The 27,286-nt window shown below is 34.8% G+C and overlaps 5 protein-coding genes across 7 annotated transcripts in view; 1 reads left to right on the top strand and 4 right to left on the bottom strand.

Annotated features, from left to right (window-relative positions):
• Positions 1-408: 408 nt before the first annotated feature.
• On the bottom strand, positions 409-4,269 carry Myt1 (protein kinase, membrane associated tyrosine/threonine 1). The gene is made up of 7 exons (XM_066299327.1): positions 4,073-4,269; positions 3,887-4,001; positions 3,164-3,654; positions 2,839-3,046; positions 2,639-2,784; positions 2,447-2,583; positions 409-2,386 (listed from the first exon to the last, which is right to left on the bottom strand). The coding sequence occupies exons 1-7, from the start codon at positions 4,142-4,144 to the stop codon at positions 2,101-2,103; spliced, it is 1,455 nt and encodes a 484-aa protein (XP_066155424.1). The 5' UTR covers positions 4,145-4,269; the 3' UTR covers positions 409-2,100.
• A 1,158-nt stretch (positions 4,270-5,427) lies between these two features.
• Positions 5,428-18,412, bottom strand: LOC136348440 (protein white-like). 2 transcript variants are annotated; one of them, XM_066299241.1, is made up of 13 exons: positions 18,353-18,412; positions 11,389-11,491; positions 11,288-11,336; positions 9,171-9,220; positions 8,987-9,114; positions 8,785-8,934; positions 8,489-8,730; positions 6,835-7,014; positions 6,674-6,782; positions 6,397-6,618; positions 6,173-6,308; positions 5,917-6,123; positions 5,428-5,853 (listed from the first exon to the last, which is right to left on the bottom strand). In XM_066299241.1, the coding sequence occupies exons 1-13, from the start codon at positions 18,395-18,397 to the stop codon at positions 5,666-5,668; spliced, it is 1,809 nt and encodes a 602-aa protein (XP_066155338.1). In that variant the 5' UTR covers positions 18,398-18,412; the 3' UTR covers positions 5,428-5,665. The 2 variants fall into 2 exon arrangements, with proteins under 2 accessions (XP_066155338.1, XP_066155339.1); XM_066299242.1 differs by lacking the exon at positions 18,353-18,412 and adding an exon at positions 11,547-11,744.
• On the bottom strand, positions 11,832-14,070 carry LOC136348441 (solute carrier family 41 member 1-like). The gene is made up of 2 exons (XM_066299243.1): positions 13,781-14,070; positions 11,832-13,728 (listed from the first exon to the last, which is right to left on the bottom strand). Exons 1-2 carry the CDS (start codon positions 13,862-13,864, stop codon positions 12,373-12,375), a joined length of 1,440 nt encoding a protein of 479 aa, XP_066155340.1. The 5' UTR covers positions 13,865-14,070; the 3' UTR covers positions 11,832-12,372.
• LOC136348442 (mitochondrial outer membrane protein SLC25A46-like) lies at positions 14,490-17,801 on the top strand. Its single transcript, XM_066299244.1, has 6 exons — positions 14,490-14,866; positions 16,405-16,508; positions 16,563-16,741; positions 16,797-16,853; positions 16,905-17,316; positions 17,370-17,801. The coding sequence occupies exons 1-6, from the start codon at positions 14,695-14,697 to the stop codon at positions 17,682-17,684; spliced, it is 1,239 nt and encodes a 412-aa protein (XP_066155341.1). The 5' UTR covers positions 14,490-14,694; the 3' UTR covers positions 17,685-17,801.
• A 1,130-nt stretch (positions 18,413-19,542) lies between the features above and the next one.
• Utx (Utx histone demethylase) overlaps positions 19,543-27,286 on the bottom strand; it is a 78,074-nt gene continuing 70,330 nt past the window's right edge. For both annotated transcript variants that reach the window (XM_066299287.1, XM_066299288.1), the window contains 8 exons: positions 25,702-26,402; positions 25,024-25,267; positions 24,532-24,967; positions 24,328-24,476; positions 23,988-24,275; positions 20,971-21,312; positions 20,791-20,917; positions 19,543-20,732 (listed from right to left, as the gene is read on the bottom strand). In XM_066299287.1, the coding sequence (XP_066155384.1) occupies positions 20,529-20,732; positions 20,791-20,917; positions 20,971-21,312; positions 23,988-24,275; positions 24,328-24,476; positions 24,532-24,967; positions 25,024-25,267; positions 25,702-26,402 (2,491 nt within the window). In that variant the 3' untranslated portion in view covers positions 19,543-20,528. The remainder of the gene's footprint in view (positions 20,733-20,790; positions 20,918-20,970; positions 21,313-23,987; positions 24,276-24,327; positions 24,477-24,531; positions 24,968-25,023; positions 25,268-25,701; positions 26,403-27,286) is intronic.

Consider the following 27,286-nt stretch of genomic DNA (forward strand, 5'->3'; position numbering starts at 1 on the left):
ATATTAGGGATCCAAATTTGATCAAATTTGAAATAAATTTTATACCGGATGGCAAAAAAATAAAGCTGTAAAAGTTAGCAGAGCGTCAAAGGCACTCTCCGCAATGTACACAAAAATGTAAGCAGATTCTGATTTATTACATTTAAATACAAGATCAAACAAATATTGCCATTACACAAGAAATACCAAAGAAATAACGAAAAAACATAAAAAGAATAACTCTCTATATTCCTAAAACCGTTAACTTTTGAAGAAAGGCAAGTTGGGTTAAATCTTCGTATATCAACCTCATAACTTTGGATATAGTTTTAAACGGACTATTTAGAGACACCCTGTATATTTTGCTATTTTCTCGTTGCTTTCATTATAAATTTGTTAAGTAGTTCTTAACAACAAATGAAAGACACATTATTAAAAACGGTTTTATTAACTAAAGCTAGATGGATAAGTAACATAGATAAACTCTCCAGAACAAATGATTATAAACTAAATCACACAACCACCACAGAAGAAACGAAACGCGTAGGAGCGTTGTCATTAATGAATGGAAATAAATACGTGATTCAATAAATATTTGAATGCTAACTAAGTCTAGAATGAATTTCAATCAGTCACACGTTTGAACAAATGCCTTTTTATTGCAATTACAATAAGTATTAATATTTATTTCATCACACGGTAGTTATTAGGAACAAAAAGCTCATAACGTTAGCCATGTTACCACCAAAAGAAAACCAAATATTACTTAGTTTTAAAAGATTATTAAGTACTATTAGCAAAATACGTAGAGGTAGAAATAAGTTTGAATTATTAAAGATTCACAATACTTCAAAATGGTTTATTTGTGCGAGTAATGTGCAATTATACCCTGTCAAAATATAGCTTAAAACTTTCATGAACCAGCGAACTAGTCATTGTTAAAATATCTAGGCTGCAAAATTGTTTTGCTTCATAGCTAAATCATTAGCTATGAGCTGTTCTTGTCGGCCACTTGGACGGTAAAAATACATAACTTTTAACATACATATTTACCACTTTTAACGCAAATTTTACTATTGTGCGTGTTTTAGCCTAGACTGCACAGGCCAGGGTTCTGAATATTTAACAAACAACGTATTTTAGGTATAGAATTTATAGTGAAAAATATTGCACCAAACATAATACTACGTAATATTGCCACCACTTGCAGATTATTTTTCATAAACAGCCATTTGGAATTTAAATACATTTATGGAAATATGCAGGATCAAACCCAGATTATTTACATATGTTTCTGTAAATACTGAGGAACACAATTTGCCAGAATAATAATATTTTTGGTGCCACTCAGTACATTCATAAAGGTAATCACCAATGGTTTGTGATATTTGCTACCCACATAGCGCAGAAGTCCATCATATAATTTTATAGATTCATTTTATTTTACGAAAACTTCCAATAAGAGCAAAATTATATACATACATATATATATATATATATATATATATTTATATATATATATATATTTATATATATATACATATATATAAATATATACACCCTATTAATAGCTTGAATTTGGATTTCAGGAAATGTTATAATACATTTTAATTGAAAATATACGTATAAAACTTCCTGTAATTTAATTGAGACAATAGAGGCAGCAGCGATAAGTATGCGATTTTTTCTCTAACTACTAAAATTATATCACGATATTAAACCTGAATGAATCTATTCGGATTTGTAAGAAAATATTAATTTAAATACCGAGAGTTACATGGATTGAAATTTACTTGGTAGACGATCATTAGCTTTAATAACGAAATGCTAATTCTCTTGTTAATTCAATTTAAAAAAAATTTATATATTCGGGTTTGCTCTAAATTTTTTTATGTGAAGTTTAAAAATATTCGGTTAAAAACCAAAAATCACATTCAATCGTCTGTCATGATATACCAATTTTGGGCTATGTGGGCTGCAAAATTAATAATACAATAACCACCATACACCGTCAACGGCATTTTAGCAAATTAGTTTTCATCAGCAAAATTTAATTGCGTGTGAACACCTACAACTACCCTGGGAAAAGTGAGGAAATGAAGTTAAATTGTGGCTGTGAAATCAATCAAAAACCAGTTTTGTTTTTGGAATGCGCCTCACTTGTCTGTTGGCCATGACTGGAGTTGAAGTTATTAATGTGCCTGTACTGAATGTATCTCCCTTTTCACTGTTAGCAGCACTTAAATCTACAGAATCACAATCCATCCCAGAATCTCCTTGCGAATTTATTAAGATCAATGGTTTATCTACTGCTATGTTCTCAGGTGAAAGAGAATTCCTGTTGATGCCAGAAAAGAGAGATTTCTTGCATTTAATGATGTGGCTGTTGCTTTCATCATCGCTATTTCTGCATTAATAAAATTCATAAGTACTCAATTTCACAAGTACAATAGTGTTGAAAACTTACTCAATATCGCTATCAGAACTATAAGTACTTTGGACTTTGTTAAAGGGAGGTGTAGACACATTTGCAGCTTTGTTGGTATTTAAAACAATGGGTGATAAAGGCATATTGCAGTTTTGATCTTCTTTAATGAATGGCGCCTACAAATAAAATACCATTTTTAAATGTGTTAACTACCACAAGCAAACAACTTACAGCAAAATCAACCCTGGGGCATTTTGCATCTCTTTTAGATATATTCTGCAATTTCGGACAGCTGAGCATCTTTTGAGTTGTAGGACGGTTTTTATACTCTTTTGAAATCATTTTTTCCACCACAATAGTTAGAGCTGAGGACACCCCTAAGCACAAAATTCATCAAGTCCCTAAACTAACCTGCTTGCCATTCAACTCACTGTCATAGAAAATTAGTGGTAAAGTGCCATTTCTAAGCTGGCGCCATAAAATACCATGCTCAGGCAACTCTATATCTGTTGCCAGCTCCAAAATTGTAAGGCCAAGGCCAAAAATATCACATGCAGTAGTGTAAATACCATCTAGCACCTCCACTGCTAAGTACTTCGAATCTCCATCAGATAATGTAGATTTGTTAACTTGATCATTCTGGTTTAAGGTAATAATAAGTTTGATTAAATTCCTGTGTAACTTGTGGGTAAAATAACAGTTTATTTGATCTTAATCCACTCTTTACTGTAATGCTAAATTAATTTGGATACTCACTGACTGTAAATCCACCAACAATCCAAAATCTCCCAACTTCAGCACTCCTTTTTTCATCATAATATTACCAGGCTTAACATCCAGATGCAGAAATTGCTTTTTGTGTAGAAAATCAAGTGCTTTGCAAATATCATGAAGCACAAGCCACAGTAGTGTTTCAGGGATATCATTGTTCAATTTGGCATAATCTGCTAAAGACATGTCACAATATTCTAAGAGCATGTAGGTGCCAAAGTTTTCCTCCCATGCCATGAAAAACTGCACACAATTGGGATGCCAGCCGAGAATCTCATTGTTTTTTACTTCTGCACAGCGGTCATTGAAACTTATATGATTTTTTATTCGTTTCAGAGCATACAGATTTTTGTCTTCTTTACTTTTAACTTTGTACACTCGGCCAAAGCTTCCCTCCCCTATAGAACCCAATTTTATGAAAACTTGGTCAAGATAGGAAACTCTTTGCTTGGGATCATACAGTGGGCTGAGAAGTACTTAAAATACAACATAGAACTGTACTTAATATTTGACACTTAGGTCCAATTATACAGTCATTGTTCAAAAATTGTTACAGCTAAACTTGCCTTGGTACTCTGTCCATCCCTTAACAGTAACATTAATCTGACAGCAATGCTGTTCTCATGGGACAGTTCAAAAACTAGTAAGGTTTAGCTGAGCCAACTTTTGAACCATGATTGTACAACTGGCCCTTAAGGTTAAGCTTACCATTGTTGTTAAAACATAAAGGGGCCAGTTTTTTTTTGCTTTGTTTTGATGTTATACTCTTCCTTAGTTTAAGTGGAACAGGACAGGAGGGATGTCTTCCTTTGTCTGCCAATTCCTAAAAACATTCAATGTGGTTTTAGGCGAATAATAAACATGTTCCAACTGAAGTATTACTCATACTCTTACCTTTTTTGTGGACAGCCTTTCATTAGTTTGCATTTCTTCTGGTATTTCGAGAGTTCCTCGTTTACGACTCATTATTTTCTTGTATTTGAAAGCTAATTTATAACTATTTATGTAAAAAAAAATAAAATCAAATTATTAACTTATAAATAATACGGATTGAGTTCACGAGCCCATCTTTTAAATATTGACAATGACAAATGGCAAGAGGAGACTTTGACGTGGTTTTTGCAAACGTCTTATAAATTACACGCTATCACATATAGTTTCACTTTCTAATTATTTTATACGTGTCGTAATGAGATGCGCGATTTATTCGTTGAAGACTTCTTAAATATATCGACTTTTGTCACTTTTCTTTTAAGTTTGAATTTTCCAAAATAGTGAGATAAGATAGTTCCTCGTACTTTGAAGGGAAGCGATAAATTACATAAATAGCCAAAGGGCTATAAATCAGATCCTTTAGCAAGAGAGGTCGAGTGTCATTTCAACAAGCTCGTTAATGGCCTTTATTTTTCAAATCTTGAAATAGAAATAACAAAATAAATAGTAATTATCGCAGATTTGAATGAATATCGTTAATGGAATTGTCGATATCGCGAGGACCAAAAATATGCGTTTAAATTCCCTTTCAGAAAATCTACTTTCAGTCCAGTTCTTAGTTTTCTTCCATAGATGTTTCAACCTTATTGGAAAGAAATTTAATTTAAATATATCATTTAATATAAACTTATTTTTATAAAGTCAAGTCTCTTGATAATTATATTTGCTTTAAAAAAATAAATCAATTTTTAGTTTTTAATTTGGATTTTTTTTTCTCGAGTGACATGTGACTTCACCGCAGTCACTACAAAGTGCAGAATTTTTACATTTATATTTGACCCGTTTTTCCAGCTTTTAAGAGTACCATTTATGTTCAAGGTACTGTTAGATATCCCAAAAATCAATTTCTTAAAACCTAGAGGTCAACATCTATGTATTATGAATATTTCTCTCTCTCTCTCTCCCTTCCTCTCTCTTTCTCTCTCCCTTCCTCTCTCTCTCTCTCTCTCTCTTCTTTCTGTATTTAGTTTATCTGATGAACGTTTATCAGAACTTACTTTTTTGCGATATTCTTTTGGAAGGAAATCACTCAACAGAACGACTCTAATTTATTATTTAATTAACAGACCAACATTCTCATCAGACAAATTCAGAATTTGTAAAGGTATGAATTATAGCAGAGATATTATTTGTGTCATGTTCAGTTGGATTTCGATCACGATACATACCGGTCGTGCAGATTTAGTGAAGTTTTACTACAAGAAATGTCCTTAGAATTAATATGGGAATTATTTCAAAGAGGAAGCGAAAACGGATTTATGTTCGTATGAACTTTTTTTTACTTCGATCACAGGAACTTATAGTAAACAGTTGTCAGACTTATTCTGTAACACCGCACATATATGTCTACGTATATGTCATACATATGTAAATGTTATGTATATCTTATGTTCCAATGATCTAAAAGCAACAAACGTTTCTTGACTTTGTACATAAGGAACGAAAGTAAAATAGCACAAAAGTTTATCTCAACCCTTCAAGTCATACCAAAGACTATAAATGATGCAAAGCTCTTTTACGTAATATACCGATATATCCTAAATAAAAATAAACTACAATGAGCAAAACCATATAGCCCCCATTTTGCAAAACTTTATCGTAACTAACCGCAAAGTCGTAACTTTTCAACACTTCAGTTCCATTACGGTAGCAAGGAATTTCTTCTACTGTAGAGCAAAGATCTACAACAATATCAACACTAATGAACCCCGCAATACCTTTTTTCCTGCTAGTTCATCCTTTACCTGCTCCTTCTACTTGATTCCAATACAGGATACATATTGATTCAAAAGAAATATAAAATGGAGAAAAATACTTCATTATTGCAAATAGTTTTGGGAGGGAGCCGATTTTAATCCATAGTCCTGAGAGCAGGACGCACATCAGTTGCAATGGCACTATAAACAGATGAATAAATTCCACTGTTGGGAAAAGGGCCGATAGACATAAGCCTGAAATACTCCGATAAGTAACTAGAATAATTTTTAAGCACAATATTACCGAGGGCACAACCACCGAAAGAAGCCCCAAGCACGACCACGTACATATTTACGAAAATTTGTAATCCTTCTAGAAACTGAAGGCATATAAAATACACTCCTAGAAATCCGAGGGAGTGCAATACCACTAGGGGAATCTGAAATGTAATTATTGTTAAGTCATAGACATATCAAATCACACATTACAATATAACTCATTATAACATCATCACATTAAATACAAACCAGAGAAAGAATCTTTGAAAGGAAGTATGGCAAAGCTGCATATAGGGTTTTTTCCTGTATGAATATTTCAATTTCTTGAGGAAAAATATAAATAACTTGATACATTTCATCGAAAATTAGTTCAGAAATGATCAACAGCAACGCGCCTTGAATGCTCTGAACGCTATTAGGGTCTGTTATGGTTGTACTTGAGTATGATATTCCGATTATTAACGCCGTTACCTATAGAAATGATAAATATGAGGTTTGTTAAAGTAAATAATAAATAAATACTCACAATGATGAGCAAAGAAGAAATTAAATATTGCTTGGACTGTCTTTTGAGATCAATATGTGTGCGCCAAATTAGCCAGCCTAGAGTGTAGAAAAATCTTTTCTCATCAGTCCTTTAAATATCATCAGTGTGTAAAAACTACAAATGAAGCTCAAAAAACTTACTTTTTTCTTAGAAGTAAACCATTGTATTCTATATCCGCAAAATTAAACTTTACTGCGTACTCTTCCTCAAATGCCTCAATCAAACCCCTGACCTTTACTTCCTCCATTGGGGATTTAATTGCCGTGGTTTTTATATAAAAGTCTGCAGGATTATACGTTGCCGGGCAAAAGAGAAACTGACTGAAATTCCACTTTGAATCATCATGTTAGATAATACCAGTACTTATATACAGTCGTGGCCAAAAATATGGAGTGATACAAACGTATCATTATTTCGCTTCCAAATACTGATTATTAAAAAAATAAACGTGTGATATCAAAACTCAAGTAAATTTTCAGTGATATTATGAACCAAAAATGTTAAATTCAATTCTACGCATATTATAAAATAAAAAATAACAAAAAATCTCAACAAAACAACAGAATACTATGCAGATTCTATCAAAAACAAATTATAATATTAAATAAATTAATATTTAGTAGCATATTTTTGTGAATTTACAACAATTTGACATCGATGTTGCATTAAATTGACTGGATTTTTGCAAATAAAAATGGGAATCTTCAACCGTTCTTTGTACAGGACTTTCTTCAACTAATTCCCGGAGATGCTCAATCCGGTGATTGAGGCAGCTACTCTAAGGCATTAATTTGATGTTCAATGAGCCGATTTTTTGCCTAGACAGGGTAAATGTTTTGGGTCATTGTCGTGCTGAAAACGCCATATTAAAAGCATTTCTTCGTCTACAAATGGTAAGATACGTTGCTCGAGAATGTCTTTATGCAGAAACCAACGGATAATTTTGTCAATTTTGACTAATAGTCCAATCCCGGATGGCGAAAAACATTTCTACACCATTGTGCCACCACCACTATGTTTAATTGTTGGTTTTGGATACTTCTAAGAGCAAACATATCTCTTCCCGACAGTCCAACATCAATTTCCTCATTAGAAGCAAAAAGTTTCTTTTTAGTTTCATCACTACAATGAACAGGTCCCTAGTTTGATGGAAACTTAAACAAATGTTGATGAGATAACTTTATTTTTGCCTTCTCATTCTTTTTATAAATAAATGGTTTCTTCACTGCAATTATTCCTACCAAGCTCATGTTACACAATCGATGTCTCAGAGTTTAATTAGTTATAGCAATGTTGGTATTGTTATTTTCCTTCCGAATAATCCTAGATGACTTTCAAGAATCTTCATTTGGTATAGTTTTTATTCGTTAATTAGTAGTAACGTTTGTTTTTGTTGAACGTCCAGGATTTAAACAATGTTTTACATCTCCAAAAGTCTTGAATATTTTATGGCTTTCGGAAGCAGCCCCTTGCCCAATTTTCAAAGTCTTTCTTCAGGCATTTCTTTTTGGTTGCCGCTACGATGAGACGTTTCAACCATTGAATTTCGAAAATCATCAGAAAAATACTTTCTATTTGCATGGCACGTATAACATTTATTACACATCCAAGCTGAATACCTGATAATGCCTTCATAAATAACCAAACTACATAGTATTCCTAAGGGAAATATCGAATGGTAAATTCAGCAATATTTACCTTACCCTATCCATGAACTTTGATGACAAAAACATGGATAATCAACAAAAAGACAATTTCTTTAAAATTATTCCATATTTTTGTCTTCAACTGTACCTTTCGAAAAATCTTCTCGCGTTTTCTTTAGATCCTTGGAACACCACCTTTCCATTCGACGCTAGCAAGATAAAATTATCAAATAATTCGAAGAGTTGTGAAGAAGGTTGGTGTACGGTTAAAAATACAATTTTTCCCGAGGCAGCTATTGTTTCCAGAAGTTTTACAACGGAAATTGCACTGAAACTGTCCAATCCTGTAGTGGGTTCATCACAGAAGAGAATACATGGGTCTGAAAGAAGCTTAAAAACATGGAATTAACATAGAGCCTGCATCAAGAACGTACTGTTGCTTACCTTGGTGGCTAAGGAAAGTTTTCTTTTTTCCCCCGAAGACAAATTTTGCACTTTACTGTACTTGAAGTTCTCTAAATTGAGATCTCTGAGCAGTTTATGAATTATTTGAACTCTGGCACTGTGAGGTTTGGTATATACATACATTGCCGCCTTAAAATTTTAGCAGTGACTAAAGTGAGCCTGCACGTTGAATTGAAATTACCATGAAATTCATGTGTTCATAAACAGTTAAGGATTCAGTGAATAAGTCTTTTTGCTGTAAAAATGACGAGTTGCTTCTCAAAATTTGCTCAGTTACAACTCTTCCATTAATTTTCAAAAGCCCTTTGCCTAAATCGTAAATCAAATTTGAGCAAAATTCCCACATATAAATATAGGAGACCTACCCCTACGCTCTCCAGAAAGTAGAGTAAGCAAAGTGGTCTTCCCAGATCCGCTAAAAGTTAAGCGAGCACTCAAAGTGAATCCCAAAGATATTCGGTGGCATCCTTTCTAAAGATTTTACAAGTCTTAAACATATCAATTATGACTTTTTTTGTATCTGAATGTCTTTATCAACAATTTATTTAGAGGCCTGCATTGAGAAAAAACATGAAATTTTAATAGGTTATATTCTAATTAGAAGAAAAAGATGAGAGAAGAACTAAACGCATCACAGGAATGTTCACATGCTATGTCAATGTAAGACGGTCCACTACCTTATCTCAAAAATTATGCGGTTTTAAAAAAGAACACCCTGTACAATTCGCTGACTTTTTGAAACTTACAGTACAAAATTTGGTCCCTTGATGGTTTCCTATTAAAATTTTGTTTTAAAAACTTAAATCTGGGATGAGAGATTGGGTGTTGAAAATTATCTTGCATCTTGACAAAAACTGAATTATTTCAAAAACTGCTAGATTTAGATACCATAAACCTTAATACAACTTAAATTTATTTTAATGGTCGAGTTCAAAAATTACATAATATACAGGGAATCCCATTAAAAAAAATGCAACTTTGATCAATTACATGTGTTTGGGACACTCTGTATACTACATGAAAATAATTTTAAAATGTAGCTCTAGTTAGTCTGTATACACCTCAAAAAAGAAACAGTTAAAAAATCTCTTGGCTTTGTCATGAAATCCCGAGGCGTTACTCATGGCCCACCCTGTATATGTATGTTATTTAGATTTTTCGATGTTCCAGATGGTCCAAAAAAGCGTGGCGTCACAATAAAAATATTTTTTTAACAGAATATCCTATACTTTGTTACGGATACTAATTGTGATTGTAATTATAAGTATTTTTGTTACTACAAAATATAATTTTTTTTGCGATCAATTGAATTTATGTAAAGATCGAAGGTAAAATGAGCTCCTGCAAATTCTCAATAAACTCACAAAGTATTAGTTGAATCGTTTGAAAACTTGTACAGTAAAAAACAAATAATGGATCTACTAGAGTATATTTTTAATTTTGGAGGAATTTTATACAAAATATGGAAAAAAATATCCCAAATTTTCACATTTCCAGTCTTTAAAACTCCTCTCCAATCTCAGGACCTTAATTCAACAGAAAATGTACGACATTATTTGGAACGACAGCTTAGAAAACATGAAATAACAATGAACAGTGTTAAAAACCAGAATGTAGGAAAACTGTAGTAAAATTTATTTAAATTATTTAAGAAGTATTATATCTTGTACGCCTAAACGTTTGAAAAATGTAGTTGAAGCAAAAGTTGGTCATATATTATACTAATTTAGTAAATCATGTTGTCTTTTAATCAATTATACAGATATCACAATATATTATACATATAGAGATTGTTAAAGTGGCGGAAGAACCGGGGATATGGTTCAATATGCTTTCAATAAAGACTTTGAAGTAGGTCGTGGTTAAAGTTGGGGCTAAGTCAGTCTAACCGACGTCTCCAGTTCGATTTTTAGACTAAATAAATATATTAGATGTAGTATCACTTTCACTACTTTCACGGAGATTGAATTTTTTTAAATAATTAGAGCAAAAAAACAGTAGTATAAATAAATGAAAAAAACATTAATCCATTGCTAGAACTCATATTAGTAAAAATCCTGAAATAGTGGACTGGACTGACTCCGCCCACTTCAACCGATAGTCCCATAATTCACTTCGTTGATCTTTATCGGAGGCATGTTAAATCTGATGCGCTCCCTCTTCCACTTGCATAATCCTCATGTTTTCACTTGAATTAGTGATATCTGCATAGTAGTTATAAATTAATTATTACCGTAACAATATTTTTCTGACGTATTTAGTAATTTTCTGAACTTTTTCTTCAAATTGGAAAATAGATTATTACGACTTCGCGTTCTCTTTTATGCAAACTTTCAAATAAATGTTTAATAAACATATTTTTGATGTAAAAAAACTAATATGTTTAATTGGGACTCATAAAATCTTTAAAAAGGATGCGTCCGAATGTGTTTGGGGTTCACTATATATGAATTTCATTGAGATTTAATGTCTGGTTAATTACCTTACGCCCATTATGGCAGTTACAGACCCTGAGAAAGTTGAACCTGAAACTGTTGGTTAAACAAATAGTTAAGTTGACTTTTTACATAGTGTTTCATTTACCTCCATCTATAATAACTTTTTTGCTTTTGCGCTGATTCCAAATGGAGCCATGCTTCTCTTGAACGGAATATTTCAGATTATCCCAAGTGAATATAAATCGAGCCTGTAAAAATTGTGAAATAGAATATTTCTGGCACCATTTTTTAAAACACTCTTACCATCTTGAAATTAAAATACGATTACAGACATATATTCACTCTCCTGAATATCTTATCTTTTATTTAAATTAGAAAAGAATAGTTAAAGCTAAACAAATATCTGCTCTTTTGAAACAAGGGATTCATAATGCGCATTTTTGTACCTAACTACATATGTATGGTAACCAAAAATGAGAAATATGTAATTGTTAAAAGTATTGTAATTTTCAAAAATTTATTGGTAGTGTTAATCAGTGTTCGGAGATTGTCTTTGTTTAATAACGTATATTACAAGGAAACTACAGCTTTAAAACAGTAAAAATCTTTATTTCCTTACATGAACTATATAATCACATTACGGATTGCCGTTAAACAAAATTGTCCTATTTAGGGCAACAATTTGATGTGCTTGGTAACCTGATGTTCGGATTTTAAAAATTACAATTATAGCACTTTTATGTATCAATAATTCTATTTGAATAACACTGATAAATGTAATAGTTATATTGAACGATATTTAAAAACAATTAAAAAAATAAATTAAGTTAAGATGCTCCCGTGTGTTTGCAAATGTACCCTGTAAATCTAAATTAATTCTTCAAATAATTATTTTATTCATATAAAAATAAACACAACAGTTTGGCACTTTTTACGATTTATGTAAAGTTTTATCTCTTGGAACTATTACAAAATTGCACTCTCAGACTTTTCCTCTAGGTCAAAAGGGCATTCATAGCTGGAAAAGTAGCTACACAGAATGAATATGTTATAGATTTAGCTAACTGGAACGCAACCAAAGAAACAATATGTAGGAACTGACTAAACTTCAAAGAAAATAAAAGTTTAATTAATCTCCTACATCACTATCCCGATCGCCGATGAAATAAAGGAGCTGAAACGCAATTCCCAATAGCATGGTACCAATTAAATCGCCCAACGCTGTTAAGTAAGGGATGGCAGAGTTGTCGGGGTCAACCCCCGCTTTCCACATGCCCAGGGTAAGTACTTGTGCAATATAAAGTAATAGGAAAACCTGTATTAAGGCCGCACTGAGGTATACCACAATAAAAGTAAATGTATATGAGGTATGTCCTGCTTGTAAGTAGCTAATCATATAAGAGAAAATTAAGTGACCAGGAACCACCATAAGCATAAGCATTTTAGCAGTGCCTGTGTGGCTGGTTTTTTGATTATCACAGAATGCATCACAGGGGCTAATGCAAATCTGCATGTTTTCAGGAAGACTCCCGACTTCCCCCATGCTGTGCAGTTCAGTAGAAATTCGACTAGCCTGAACTGCGACTAAATTCCCACCTACCCCATTTATTACTAACTGAAATACTGCCACGCCTTTGTATTGGGATACTGTAAAGTCTAAGATAAGGCCTCCTGCACTGCTTATTACCATTGCTGATATAACAGGGCTCCAACCAGTGAAGAGAACTTCACGTGTATATTTGTTTCGACTAGCTACATAGGCCCACAAGGGAACAAAACCAATTCCTAAGACTATCAAAAAAGGTGCTAACCATGGATGACTATCCATAGTTCGATAGAATAAAGAAGCAAAGTATGACAAAACTGCTAAGGTTGTAAGGTCCCCAAGGCTTGCAGCGATAGGCGTTGCTACATTATCAGGATTAATATTAAAACGTCTGGAAAAAATAATTACTCCAATCATAACTACTCCTAAAACAAAACTGGCACCAAAGGCTGTAACAATGCTGCTAGCACACAATAATAGGGCATGTTTAACATTCAGCTCCCCACGAGGAATCCAACCAAAGACAACTGCTGCTAGGGATGCCAGGAAACCAACAATGATTGCTTGGCACAGTATTAATGCAAGATTGCCTGTAATTAAACTTAACTTCTGTTTGTGACTATCTAAATGTCCCAAGTGAGCATGTGTTGATAAGCGAGATGCTAAGGTCATTTCTAAGTTTCCTTTAAGACCAAGGAGAGCAGGTACTAAAATGTATACTTCTGAAATATTCCTGTAGACTGGCCAATGTTGCACTTTGTCCAAGAGTAAACTAGCTGCAACCATACCAAAACCAGCAAGAAGGAAGGGGATGAACATTTGGATTGCTGTTATCCACAAAGGTTCATGTTTAATGACTTTAATGCTATGTGACTCTGTTCCATCTCCATTTATAAGGGAACAAGTGTCTGTGGCGTAATCCCTGCATTCCTCCTCATCCTACCATTAAATACCACTATTATGGGAAAATTAAAACGCTTATTAAACTTACATTTTCTTGTCCTTTCTCCACCATGTTTCTCGATTTCCGCGCGAGGCTCTCACGCAAAAGTCTCCTTTTTGTTACAGAACTCATCGCGATAAATTTCAACTATTATTTGCAAAATTAACATTTTAAAGGGCTTCTGCTGATATTGGTGGTTGAAACACAAAGACTAGCAAATGACATCGTATGGAGTTATATTTTTTTAACACGTATACCAAAGCTTTATCAACAAATTGAATACTTGAAAAGCCATTTATAGTTTTTAAGTAACATTCAAACCGATCATATAGCAATGTTTTATTTGTTGTTAATTAATTGTAATTATTTAATTTTTTAATTACGAGTGGCAATGACGTTTTTGACATTCACGTGACAACAAATAACCATAGCTGTTTTGATAATAATATTTACGTGGATTATGGTTATACCACGTCAGGTTAAAATGTTTTGAGTTTGAGAGCCGTGTTGAAATGATTGTAGAGCATTTACATCCGGCTTTGTAGCTTATTATTTATTTTGAATGTTTTTAACGCTTTCCTCGATATCGTTCCATAATTTAAAATTTTAAAGACCACCAGAGAATATTTATTTCATAACGTTAATCAGCTGTTTTTGATGTCAGTTTGACAAACGAAATTTTACATTGTTGTCATTGTTGTCACGTTTCTTTTCTAATATTTGTAAATATTCCCAAATATCAAGTCTTTTTTTGGAAAATTGGCAGTAGTAGCTTTATGCAAAGTGGTGTGATTTCCAACGATGAATTCTGGAATAACTAACATTTAACCAATTCTTACAGTTTCTCATAAAAGAATATGGTGAATTATTCCCAGTAACATATTGTATGGATTTTAAATCCCACACGTAGGGGTTTATTAGCACTTGCCTTAATGTAACGTTGGTGTCCCAAACAAAAAATAATGGATCCCAGAGATATGTCTAACCCTTTTCATAACTTCAACCTACCAGAAAATTATTGGGAGACTCCTGACTTGACAAGAAGGCTCCCTGTAGGAAACAATTATTATCCGTATTCATACCAAGAGAATTGTTCTCAGCAGCAAAGTCCCCAATCTAACTCAAGTCAAGAAGGTAAGAGAAGTCGCGTAATATACACATATTCCTGATATATTAATTTTCACCTATAATGGACCTTTCAGGAAGAAGCAAACTACCACGCAATATTTTCAATAATTTTTTTTCATAATAAATTTGCAATAAATATCTACTAAAACTTTTCCTACACTTCAACCATTGCTTTGTTGTCAATGGTTCAAACAGCATTCAAATTTTCAAATATCGTGAACTAAAAAATGAATGTAAGAAAGGGAGCGACAATTTCATATCAAATGCCTTTTTAAATTGGTAGTAGTAATTTTTTACTTATCTTCAGTTCATGTTTCAAAACACCCTTATAAGATTGTCATCTTCTCAATTATATATTTATGTAAATATGAAAACACTAGCATTGGCAATGATTACTACTTAATATATTTGTAAGTTTATAACAAAACCAAATTCCTGAAAACATGTTCTACAATTTTGCTGGTGCGAAAGACATGTATTTGAATATTCCCATCAGAGAAAATTACCTGAAAACTTTGAAGTTGATGGATTTAATTGACTGGATATATTGATTATTTTATGAGTAAACTGAACAGAATTTGACCAAAAATATAGAAATAAAATTTAGGTAATATATTAGATAACTTTAGAAGAATGTTAAAATTCACTAGTGATGTACAAGAAAATTTCCTAAAGGATTTTGTGCCCCAAGACTTCAAAAAATATGCTAACCTGTATAGTGGTAGTTGAAGGCAATCTCTTCTTATATTAAGCAGCACCAATTATATAATATGCATATAGAATTTAAAAACTATATCAGCAGTAAAACAATCACAATAAATTAAAAATAAAACTTTTTCATAACTTTTAATACTCTGCAATTCTGCTACTGATTGAAATTGGACACATGCTTATTAGAACTTTTTTCTTTATTTTGAACTAGAGAATACATATCTTAAGTAGTGTTGTGCAATTCTGAAATAGCCCGTATAAAATTATTTGCTTCTATAAGTGTTATAGTGTCTGCTGATTTTAGTCAATAATCTCAAAGGTTACGTCATTGCTCTTAACTTTGGGCCTAACCACCTAATATCATTTTTTCAGTGTATAATACATTGGTATTGCAGTACTGCTCTGGAAAAAATTGTTTGGGTTTTTGTTTCTCTTACTTGAAAAAGTCACCACTATGCAGAGAATGAGGAACTTTAACAACTTCTGCCAGATTATCCAGCATATGAAGATTTGTCAGCTTAGATTGATCAAAATCTAGTTTCACTCACAAAGACTTTATCTGGGCAAACATTTTTTCTGGTATATTGTTATATACCATATTCCAAATCCAACCATTGTGTCGGAAACCTACAGCATAATTTGTTCATTAGTGCTAAAATGTTTATTAAAGTCACCACCCACAATATATAAAATGTTGTATTGGTTTTCTAATATTTTTTTAAATAAAATCATCAAATATCTCAATTTTTCTAAAATGACAAATCTTGATGTTGAATACCATTTTACTTGCTAATAGCCTGACTTGACTCTAATATATTTTGAACACTTTTTAGATGTAACAGTGAAGCGTTATATAGGTTCTGGAGTAGCCTTTGTAAGTGTCATAACTGAGAACCTGCTCAGTCATCCATTTCTGGTCTTAAGAAGGCAGTGCCAAGTAAGAGGTTGAGATTGAATGATTACTTTGGACTTTGATGGGAACTTTTTGTAGGTTAATCATACCTCAAAGAGGTACCATTTACTACCAATTACCCTCTTACCCACAGTATGCCATTTACAGCAGCATCAAGGACTTACTACATTGTGGAAAGGCTTAGGTTCTGTTCTCCTTGTAAGGGGAATGTCATTAGGTATTGAAGATTTAATTTCAAAATTAACCCCTTGGCCTAGGTAACATAAAACAGTCAATGTATTTAGTAATTATCAATTGAAATCGAATTTTCAGGGAAACTAATGCACATAGTAGCCTGAAGCAATTTTTACAACACACAATGTTGAAGTGGTAACGTATGAATGCGTATAAAGTTACTTCATTATTAACATATACTTATAGTGTGACATTCGCAATAGTCACACCTTTTTATTCAGCATCTTTTGTGGAAACAGTTCAGAGTGACATTGCCAGTGAAACTCCTGGGATTCTCGACGTTTTCAGAGAAGGTTTTGTAAGGTTGCTGAATTGGGGAGCTCCAGCCAAAGGTCGAATGTTGCCGGTGTGGGCCCTCATTGTACCCACCATCACTTTAGGATTGGCAAAGTACCTATTCTCAATTATGGTGAAGGGGGTAGCTGTTAGAATTATGAACATGCGACAAATAAATAATTGGGAGAAAACAGGCACCATCCCTAAAGATAGCAACGCGGTAATGGAAGATATTAATTTAACGGCTTCCCTAATTGCCACTGTATCTAGTGATATAGCTTTTTATCCTTGTGAGACAATCGTGCATCGCTTGCATTTGCAGGTATGTTATTTTTTGCTGCGAGATGGATAAAACGTTATTTTCATCGATTTTAGGGTACTCGAACAATAATAGACAATCTAAGTGATGGTAAATCTGTGTTGCCCATCTTAACGAACTATAGTGGTGCGATAGACTGTTACGAGAAGTGCATGGCTACCGAAGGAACGGCGGGATTGTATAAAGGATTCGGAGCACTTATCTTGCAATACGTGGGTCATATCGCTTTAATTAAACTGTCTCGTTTCGTGCTCTCCGAAATCGGAGATCTGATCAAGAAACCCGCACCAAAGACCCAGATACCAATGAATAGTTCACCTCCAGCTATTTCCAATTTAACCAATCCATCTAAGTCTTATTTACTTCCATAACTTTTAGTCAAGATGCTTGGGACATTTTTAATTTCAATTTCGCATTGTTGCCAAGTTTAGAATTGTAAATTGTTATTATATTAAACTATTATTTAGATAATAGACCAATTATACGAGTTGTTTTTTTTTTAATCGACCAAGTTAAATTGGTTAACTGAGAGTGATGCAAATAGATAATAAGCTGATTGTCTTATTCCCTTCAAGCTCGGATATAACCACATCTGATCAGAATAAAGTCTAGTTCCACTATTTTTATGATACCTATGAAAAAATGGACAAAGTTGTAAGGAATTTTATGAGAAATTTATACCGGGTTTAAAAATTCCTTTAGGTTATTAGCTCTATCATTCTCAAATCTATAAATTGTAGATTTAACATAACACTCACAAAAAATCTACAGGAGTTAAATCAGGGGGTCTTGCTGGCCATAGAATGGTTCCCTATCAACTTATCACTCTGTTTGGAAAATGTCTCTCAAGACATTCTCGAACAGGAGCGGTATTGTGCATAGGACAATCATCTTTCTGAAACCATACATTTCTTAAATCAATTCCTAATTGTTGGATTGCTGGAATAATTTGTGCCTGGACCAAGTCAAGGTGTTTGAAGCCATTCAAAGTATCCTTAATGAAAAATGGACCAATTATATGGTCACCTAAAATACCTACCCAGATATTAAATTTTTGGAGATATTGGGTTCGCGCTTGGTACATTCGGTTCAAATTTTCCATTGACCAGTAACAAGAAACGGTTGGATTAGCGTGATCTAATAATGGAAATGTCGATTCATCTGTAAAAAGGATGTTTTTGATCAAATATTCATCATTATTGGCCCTTTTAATTATTGTTTCACAAAAAACCAGCCGAATCTCTAGATCTTCAGGAAAGATTTGGTTCGTTTTTTTCACCTTGTACCGTTTTTCCTCAAAATTCTGTGGGCGGTTACACGTAACACATCTACTTGGTTCGCTATTTGACTGAAGGACTGAACAGGATTTTCGCCAACACTGGCACAAACCGTGATTTTCTGCTCTTATCTTTCATTGTTATCTTGTGGACGGCGTTTATGATGCAGGAGCGAAACACATCCAGTCGTCTCGAAATTTTGAATGATACGACGCATTGTGGGAACGCTAGGAACGGGCCGATTCTCAAAATATCCTAAAAAACCAGCGACTACCCCTTCTAAGGATTGCCTTGAATAAAATTGTTTGATTATGAAGATTTTTTCTTCAATTGTAAAAACTTCCATTTTAATGTATTTCTATTCGCTATTATAGCAAGACATGGAAGATAAATTTATTCAAAAATTTCGATAGCAAGTGAGGAAAACAAAATTATTTTCGGCTTTATATTTCATATATTCAACAAAAAGTGTATTAAAAATACTTTACTGTCTAGGCTCACCTTTAAGTATCGCCGTACTTTTAATCAATTGGTTTGTCGATATCATCAAGCGCCCGGCCGTGTAAAAACGAGCCAGCAACGTTGCCGAGCTCCACTTGGATATCGCACCAAGCGAGCAGTACCACAAATGATCTCAATCGCGTTTTATTCGGATTTTGTGTACTATTAATCGAGATGCGTAGAAACAGACACTACTTCATATACCTAGTTCGCTGGGATTTATTGTATATGTAGTACACTACTTACCTCTGGGTGATAAACACTGAACTTTGCGAGTTCTTAAATATAGGCACACTGCAGATCGCTCCTATTTAGGTTAGAACTATTAGTACTTATCATTTCGCTGTGCTCTCGAAGCTTTTGCAAATCAGGTTGTAATATCCTCTTTTGTTCTCGAGACACCGAGTAGTACGGGTTATTCATTACACCGGACATAATTAAAATACATAAAGGTTTTTCCTAAATTTATTTATGTGAATGTTCAGTACAATCTACAATAAACCAATTAAAACCTAGGCAAATCGCAATCAAAAATCAGACTTTTATATGAATGATATAAAGTTAATTTTTATTACAATTTTTATGAAATTACATACAAAAATTGAGCTAGTTTGTTTCTTTTCTTTAGATTCGCTAATATATACACGAGGTTTTACGTGAAATTTTGGTCATGAATGCAAAATAGATTTTAAAGTTTTCTTTATTCTGAGTCAGGATTACTCCTGCGATTATTACAGCTGAAGGCACTGATAATCCAGGTTACCTGGCAACTAGGGCTTCGCAAATCACTGATCAGAAGAGTGTATAAAGGAGAAAATATTTATTAAATAAAGTGCACAACTGAAATTTGTATAGTCAAGAAATTTTGCGTGTCTAGCAGTTCTATATCACAAAATGGCAGTGTAGAAGACACAAAATAAACCATTCAGACCTGCCTACTTAATCTACAAAGAATAAATGCGTATAAATATTCAAGCGGATGAAGTAAGTATATGGTAGAATTCAGTTGCTCCAAAAAGGTAAGGTCAAAGAAGATTTTTTGGAGAAAATGAATCGAGAAAAATAAATATTAAATATGCTAGAGGAACACAATAAAATACCGCTATAAGATAAAAAATCTGAATAATTAACAGAAAAATCGTAAAATACAATGGTAAAAATAAATATTATCATACAAATCAAATTCTACTAAATAGTCTGAGATCACCGATTTCAGGGTTTCGTTCAAACCCAACGAAGCGCAAAGAATCATCTCTTCAGTTCGCGTGTTTTCATGAAAATATTCATTTATGTATTTACACCTTTACAATTACATTTCCCTTACACGAATATCACGATTGTAACTTTACACCTAGAAAACAAGCAAAACGTACCTTAAAGTAGTTGTACATCAGTTTCGAGTGGCAGTGAAGATCAACTATCTTTAGTAGCTTAAAATTACGTGAGCCTATAAGAGTCTGGATTCGAGACGTTGCTGTGAAGCACGAAGCTATTGTAGACGTCGCAAAGTTCCTGACTTTTGTATTCTTCTAGACAGACAAAACCTTCGAGGTTGGGAGATTGTTTCCTGGCGCAGTCCATGCAATGCACCACGTGTCGTTTCTCCTGTTCCCTTATAAACAGAATGTTGAACACTTCAATCTGTAAATGGCATTAAACCGGTAATTTGGGTAAACAATATTAACAAAATCATACTTACCTCGCATTGTCCACAATAATGCGACGCTTCGTTCTTTCCTCTACCATGGAACTTAACTTCTACCCCTTTATCTTTAACAAATTCTAAGATTCTACTGCATTTCGTCAAAGTTCTAAGTAGGCAGTTTCTGGGAAAAAATCATTATAAAAGAATTGATTAATAAATAAATTAGACACGTACTTGATCAACTCAAATAGCTTTCTATCGGAAACCTTAATGTTTCTGGCGAGATTCCAAGAAAGGTGAAGCATGGGCACTATGCTCTTGAAACTTTGGAGCTTGTTCCATTCATATCTCTCTATAGCCAATTGATACTGTCTAGCAGTTAAGGGGCCCACGTTCCAAGCAATGTTGTTGCACCATCCCACTGCTTGCACCCAATGCACACAGCCCGCGTTTACCCAGACCAAGTCCCCAGGCCTTTGCAGAAACCTGTACACCGGGATGTTAGCTTTATATAAATCTTCTAAGACCGGCCACCAGGATCCATGCAGGTAGTTGATTTGGTTCTGTTCGCAAAGTCTGAAAGCATAGAAATATATAAATTAAAAGACGTGGAGCAGCTGACGTTTGTTCATGGCGAGATTTGTATCACACTCTCTTTTTGAAACCCTTTTTAGCCGAAATATTTTACAGGGAAACGAAAACAGTAGAGGTCACAATCAATGTTAAAAGTAGTACGAGGAAAAGTGAAATTAAAACCTTAAAAACGAAATTAACTTTAATTTATTAAAATAATGTCATAAACGAATATGTCATTTTTCAATATAGTCCCCATCACGTTCAACACACCTCCTCTATCGTTTTGGGAATTCTTGAATACCCGAAAGAAAAATCTTTTAGTAGCGTACACAGTCACTCATGCACCCTCTCAATTACTTCATCATAAGCTTGAAATTTCTTCCTGTCTGAAATTTCTCTAAGGCGGCCAAATAGATAATAATCACGGAAGGGGAGATCAGGCGAATATGAAGGATGTGATAGACGTTCAAGCTTTAAATCTCGGATGGTTGTGCGGGCAGTATGTGGTCCCGCATTATCGTATTACAAAAGGAAGTTATTATTCATAGATCCTCGCCTGTTGGTTCTGATAGCAGGTTTCGGACGGTCTTTCAGGAGTTATGACCACGTAGCACTATCCACTATACCTACATAGGGCATGTAGTCTTCTAAAATTACCCCCTTAGCATTCCAAAACAGGGCCAACATATACTCTCCTGCCGAGAGCTGAGCGTAAAATTTTTTCGGCTTTGATGAAAAACCATGATGCCATTCTTTGCTTCCTCGTTCGGGTTCAGGTAGATGATAGTGCGCCTAGGACTCATCTCCAGTGACAATGGAGTCCTTTTCCAATACAATGCTTTTCAGAAAGGCGTCTTCTTCGGTTTTATACCGACGCGAGGATTTCTCAGAAGCATTGCCACGTCGTTGTTTCAATTGTAGGGTCAACTGCTCTGGCGTCCGCTTTGCTAACACTTTATGGAATTGGAGAATATCATGCATAATATGATGTACGGAACCATGACTTATGTTTAAAATTTCAGCGATTTTGTTAACAATAATACCACAATTTTCTTTCAGGAACACTTCATCTTTTGTACTCAACTCAGGCGTGCCAACATGTTTAGTTGGATTAGATTGGGAAGGCTCAGCTAAAGTTTTGGAATTTATTGCTTCATTCATACACTTGCAGGAGCCGCAGACTTGAATTTCGATACGTTATCCTACGATGATTATCAATGGGTTTCACCCCTTCACTTCACAAAAAGCGAATAATAGAATGATGTACCTCCCTAGTGCAATGATCTAGTGGAGTTGCCATTTTAGATCTGTTACTTTTTGAATAATTTCATTGCTTTTTTCACCACGATTCTTGCTGAGCCTTCTACGTCACAAAAATAATATTTCTACTAATTTATAACTAGCACGAGGATAGTCATAGAAGTACCCAAACTGACATATAAACGACGATTTTCTTGTTAAAAATTTCCCTATATTATAAAGATTTAACCTAAAAAGCTCATATCTAAGGTTTGAGAGTGCTACGTTTGTGTTTGAAGATTTTGTGAATATCCAAAAAAACGATATATTGATTCAATATTTCTATTTGAAAGGTATATCGATCCAACATCAAAGCGGAGTTAGATTCTATTCTAGGCGAATCTGGTCCTTCATCAACAGTTGTAAAATATTGAGTGGCAGAGTTTAGGCGCAATCGTACGAACTGCGCAGTGGTCCACCCAACGACACTCTAAATCTGACTATTCCAGAAATCGTGGTGAAAATCCACAAAACCACAGTGGACGATGGGCGTTTCAAAAAGTACTATATATCGCATTTTGATCTTACACCTGAATATAAGAAATCTGTGCGCAAAATGAATGCTGCGATCACTCAATTGAACAAAAACAGCGACGCGAAAATGTTTCACAGGAGTGTTTGGCAAACTTTCGCAGCAATAAAGCCGAGTTTTTGCATAGACTCATGACTGTGTATGAAACATGGATCTATCATTTTGCACCTGAGATGAAAGAGCAGTCAAAATAATTAAAAGGGAGAATTCGCTCTAAAAAAGGCGAAACCCGTCCCACCTGCAGGAAAGGATGACGTCAGTTTCTTGTGATGCATGTGCGATCATTTTCATTAACTATCTTCCTAAAGGAAAAACAATAAACAGAAAATATTATAAAAACTTATTGTATCGTTTGAGCAAAAAAATTTGGAAAAAACGACAGCATTTGACAAAAAATTCTTTTTCATTAAGACAATGCCCCAGTTTATACTGGCATCACTGGGATGGTGAAAATCAATTAATTTGGTTTCAAACGTTTTCCTTGCCCTCATTCGGCAGATTTAATCTACTCAGATTATTTTCCAATTTCGTATTTGAAAAAATGGCTCTGTGGAAAGCGATTTGTCAATAATAAAGAGGTGGAGTCTGAGATTGATACTTATTTCAAAAACTTCGAAGCTTCTTGCTACAAAAAAGGTATGGACGCCATAGAGCATCGCTGGGAAAAGTGTGTTAATCTTAAAGAAGGACTATGTTGAGAAATAACGTAATATTTTCCAATTTTTATTGTTTTTAAGTCTGATACTTCTGGGGCCATCCTTGTAATTCCGCGCGTGATTTTTTTTTGGGGCGCTTTTACAGTTTTCATTTGATTATGCCTCGTATTTATTTCCTGTTCATTTACCTGCAGATAGCGCCCCAATAGGAATCAGGAACTGCAAACCACTCGCAATCTCCGGGTCCAATGTTGATGTTAATGGAACAAAAATTGTTATTCTCTTGATGGCCTGGAGTGCGACTTCCTGGAACTTTCATGTACAACTGTACTGTATTCATGCCGAGAATGACGTGCCCAACATGAGAAAGCATGTTAGCCGCTGAGACGACCCTAGCAAATGCTGGTAATTTCATTAATTCCTGCAGCTGGGGACGCCATTTTCGTTCGTCACTTAGGTCTACGTTCGTTCCAAATCTGCAAATAGTCCAAATAAGTGGAGTTTTAAATTGGTGAAATTAAAACGTACTTCAATGTTTTATTTTCCTTGAGCGTTTTGGCAATGGAAGATGGGGCAACTGAAGTGTTCGTTTTCCTTCTTTTACCTGCGCCACAGTTCGAGTCTTTAGAATCGGAATCTGATAATCCCGGGACTGTCTGGTTTTTCTCTCGTTCTTCCTGTTAAACCCCCATCCATAAACTTCTAATTCATCAAAAATCACACAAAAACTACCTTTAAACTTTCCTTAAAACTTGATGCTTGGTACTGCGCATACCTTGCAATGGTCGTGTGCGACCTATGGGAAATACATGCCCACACTTTCTTTCCAGTTTGGGGATCCCAATTCTCATCCGAAGGCTGTTGAATTTGGGTCCTGACTTCAACGCTGTGATCAGGATTGGCCTCCACCAAAGTCTTTGTCGAAAATAATCCTAAGTCCAGTTTTAAGGCTGAAGCCAAACCTCGAACCACCGCAATTGGATGCTTCAAGCAGAACTCCTGTAATTGAGGACTGAACGCATGTTTTTTGTTATCCAAATATACTGAAGGCGTAGGAGGGATCAGCTGTTGATGGGTTAATGTTATCGCTGGCGGATCCGGCGGTTGAGGGGGCGGTGAATCGTCTGATATTATTGAATTGTTGATATCACCATTCACGACTTCGCTTCTGAAAACGTTCAAGACGACAGTTAGAACGAACTTGGAATTGACGAAAAAACTTACTTGCATAATTGAATAACAGTTTCAGCGCTCATGTCGATGTTGTACTCGATATTGGACTTCTTTTCCGACGAATTAAGTGCTTCAAAGTCCCAGGGCGGTTCTGATTTAACAATCAAAACGCTTTCTTGGTTGGGAGACTTCATCCTCCTTTTCTTTGGCTCAATAGGCTCTGATTTGGCTTCGACGCCCGATGGAGAGAAAGGTCCTGACGAGAGCGTGCTTGGGTTTACTTGAACTGCTGGTTCTGAAATTAAAAAAGCACTCAACATCAGGGTAATAGAAACTTTGGTGCCGTTCATACATTTGACCTTTAGCAGTTCACTTAAATGCTAATGAGTGGCAGATGATAAAATAGTTCTCATATCATCCGCTTTCGGTGCTAATATGAATGCTGAATCTGATCGTGCGACTGTGGTTAACATGACATTTAAAAATGTGTGCTTTAGTGCTTGAAACGCTTATAAATATATTTACGAGAGAAAGATAAATTGGTAATAAAATCAGATTTATTGGGGTTTGTTGTCGTAATTACTACGTCAACCGTCTTTAAGTTAGAGGACAGGTGCGGATTTTCATCTATCAAACAGTTTATGGTTTGTCGCTAATGCCGAAATTGTCAACTAACGCTAGCCGTATCAAATTTTATAACTGCTCAAAACTGTCAAACATGATTATTACCAGTCGGAACTAGATGTCCTGAAGGCGTAGCAGCAGTGGCGTCGGTTCCTTCTTTGGCATCTTCGATAGCATCTGACCCAAAATGCTTTAACAAGTTTTCGGCTAGAGTTGCTGCAAGATCATTCTGCGAGAGCAAATCTTTTAATTCGGCTTCGACATCTAAATCATGCTGCTGTCCCTGTAGAAAGGAGGAACCGACATTCACGCTTCCCGTGGGAGAAAATCCCTTGCTTCCATTCAAGGACGACCCCCCCATCGAAACCGCGCCGCCGGCGAAAGGTGGCGTCGCCCCACTCCTAACTCCAGAGTTAACAGCTTGCCTAGTCTGTCCTTGACTCCTCAGGTGTTGCTGCATTAGATTATGCTGGTGCTGTAGTTGTCTCATTAAGTTAATCTGGGGCTGAGTCAGGGTAGCTGCATTTGCTTGTAAGTGGTTTAGTAGGTTAATTTGCTGCTGAGTCAACATGAAATTGGGCTGCGTGGGCTTAGGGTCCGGCTCCATCTTGAAACGCTTTCCGGAGGCTCCGCTGGGACTGGGATAAGGCGGCGGCGGGCCTTGAGGTCCTGATCCCTGGGGGTAACTTTTCTGAAAGGACTGGGAGGAATTACGTGCTTGTTGGGGCTGCTGCTGCTGTCTCGAGGACATTTCCGCTGATATAGGCAGGTTCCACGCCTCTTCGATAGAAAGCAATTGCCTTCGTCTGGAATTACAAAAAGAAAAGAAAACGTTTCATTAAAGTGAAATAATTTTTAAGCAACGTCGTACGAAAACAGGTACAGAGCGTCGTAAATAAACAAAGAAATGCGTAATTTAAAGTAATCGGAATACAGTTTTGCTTATCGGGCCCAAGCTTGATAAGAGTGTTATAATTGTCTTGACTTCTTGATCTTCTGGCCTTAGGAAGTATCAGGGCATCTGGTATTTACATTAAATAAACAAGGAATAAAATTTTAGTTACTGACCTGTTGAACTTAATTAGGACACACTTGTATCCCGAATTTTTGTCCCAAAGGATTAACCAAAAAATTTATTTTCACAATTTCAACTGAGATGTGCGGACGAAATGGAGTATATGTTGATACCTCGCACCATGCCAAAGCGTTTTTGCTGATTCTAGTGGTGCCGAATATAAACATTTCAGTTTTTTCTACTTCTGTGTTCTGCTAACAGATATCAAAGACCTTCAACCTAATGGACGAGATTTATTTCTGGTTGAGATGCAATTGATATTGACACAGAAGTGACACGCGAAATGGGAAATATTTTGAAACGGCTGAAGACAACCTTACACAGGGGCCCGCCAACGCTTAGTTTTCGATACACAGGGTGGTAAAGTATTGTGTTCATCAAAATTTATATTAAGGTATGACTGCGTAGGTTGACAATCTTATGCTCTCTTTGTCGAATTTGTTGAAATCTTAGACTCTTAAAAACGATGCAGGCAGAAAACGGGTAAAAAAAAAACAAAAAAACAAAACAAAAAAAAAACAAAAAAAAAACAAAAAAACAAAAAAAAAACAAAAAAAAAACAAAAAAAACAAAAAAAAATAGCCAAATTTATTGAAGCTTTGCGTGGTCTGCTGG

The sequence above is a fragment of the Euwallacea fornicatus genome, chromosome 33 (assembly GCF_040115645.1).
Source record: "Euwallacea fornicatus isolate EFF26 chromosome 33, ASM4011564v1, whole genome shotgun sequence".
In the NCBI taxonomy this organism is placed as follows: Eukaryota; Metazoa; Arthropoda; class Insecta; order Coleoptera; family Curculionidae; genus Euwallacea; species Euwallacea fornicatus.

What these genes read in the sequence shown, in the direction of transcription:
- Myt1 (XM_066299327.1), bottom strand. Translation starts at nt 4,144, where the DNA reads ATGAGTCGTAAACGAGGAACTCTCGAAATACCAGAAGAAATGCAAACT. An exon ending in ACCACTAATTTTCTATGACA is followed by an intron (nt 2,785 to 2,838) that starts GTGAGTTGAATG and finishes TTTTGTGCTTAG; the next exon opens with GGGTGTCCTCAGCTCTAACT. An exon ending in AGTTCTGATAGCGATATTGA is followed by an intron (nt 2,387 to 2,446) that starts GTAAGTTTTCAA and finishes TTATTAATGCAG; the next exon opens with AAATAGCGATGATGAAAGCA.
- LOC136348441 (XM_066299243.1), bottom strand. Translation starts at nt 13,864, where the DNA reads ATGAGTTCTGTAACAAAAAGGAGACTTTTGCGTGAGAGCCTCGCGCGG. An exon ending in TGGAGAAAGGACAAGAAAAT is followed by an intron (nt 13,729 to 13,780) that starts GTAAGTTTAATA and finishes ATTTAATGGTAG; the next exon opens with GATGAGGAGGAATGCAGGGA.
- LOC136348442 (XM_066299244.1), top strand. Translation starts at nt 14,695, where the DNA reads ATGGATCCCAGAGATATGTCTAACCCTTTTCATAACTTCAACCTACCA. An exon ending in TCTTAAGAAGGCAGTGCCAA is followed by an intron (nt 16,509 to 16,562) that starts GTAAGAGGTTGA and finishes AACTTTTTGTAG; the next exon opens with GTTAATCATACCTCAAAGAG. An exon ending in TGCATCGCTTGCATTTGCAG is followed by an intron (nt 17,317 to 17,369) that starts GTATGTTATTTT and finishes CATCGATTTTAG; the next exon opens with GGTACTCGAACAATAATAGA.
- LOC136348440 (XM_066299241.1), bottom strand. Translation starts at nt 18,397, where the DNA reads ATGTACCAAGCGCGAACCCAATATCTCCAAAAATTTAATATCTGG. An exon ending in TTTCAAAGATTCTTTCTCTG is followed by an intron (nt 6,309 to 6,396) that starts GTTTGTATTTAA and finishes ATTACATTTCAG; the next exon opens with ATTCCCCTAGTGGTATTGCA. An exon ending in TTTCGGTGGTTGTGCCCTCG is followed by an intron (nt 6,124 to 6,172) that starts GTAATATTGTGC and finishes GGAGTATTTCAG; the next exon opens with GCTTATGTCTATCGGCCCTT.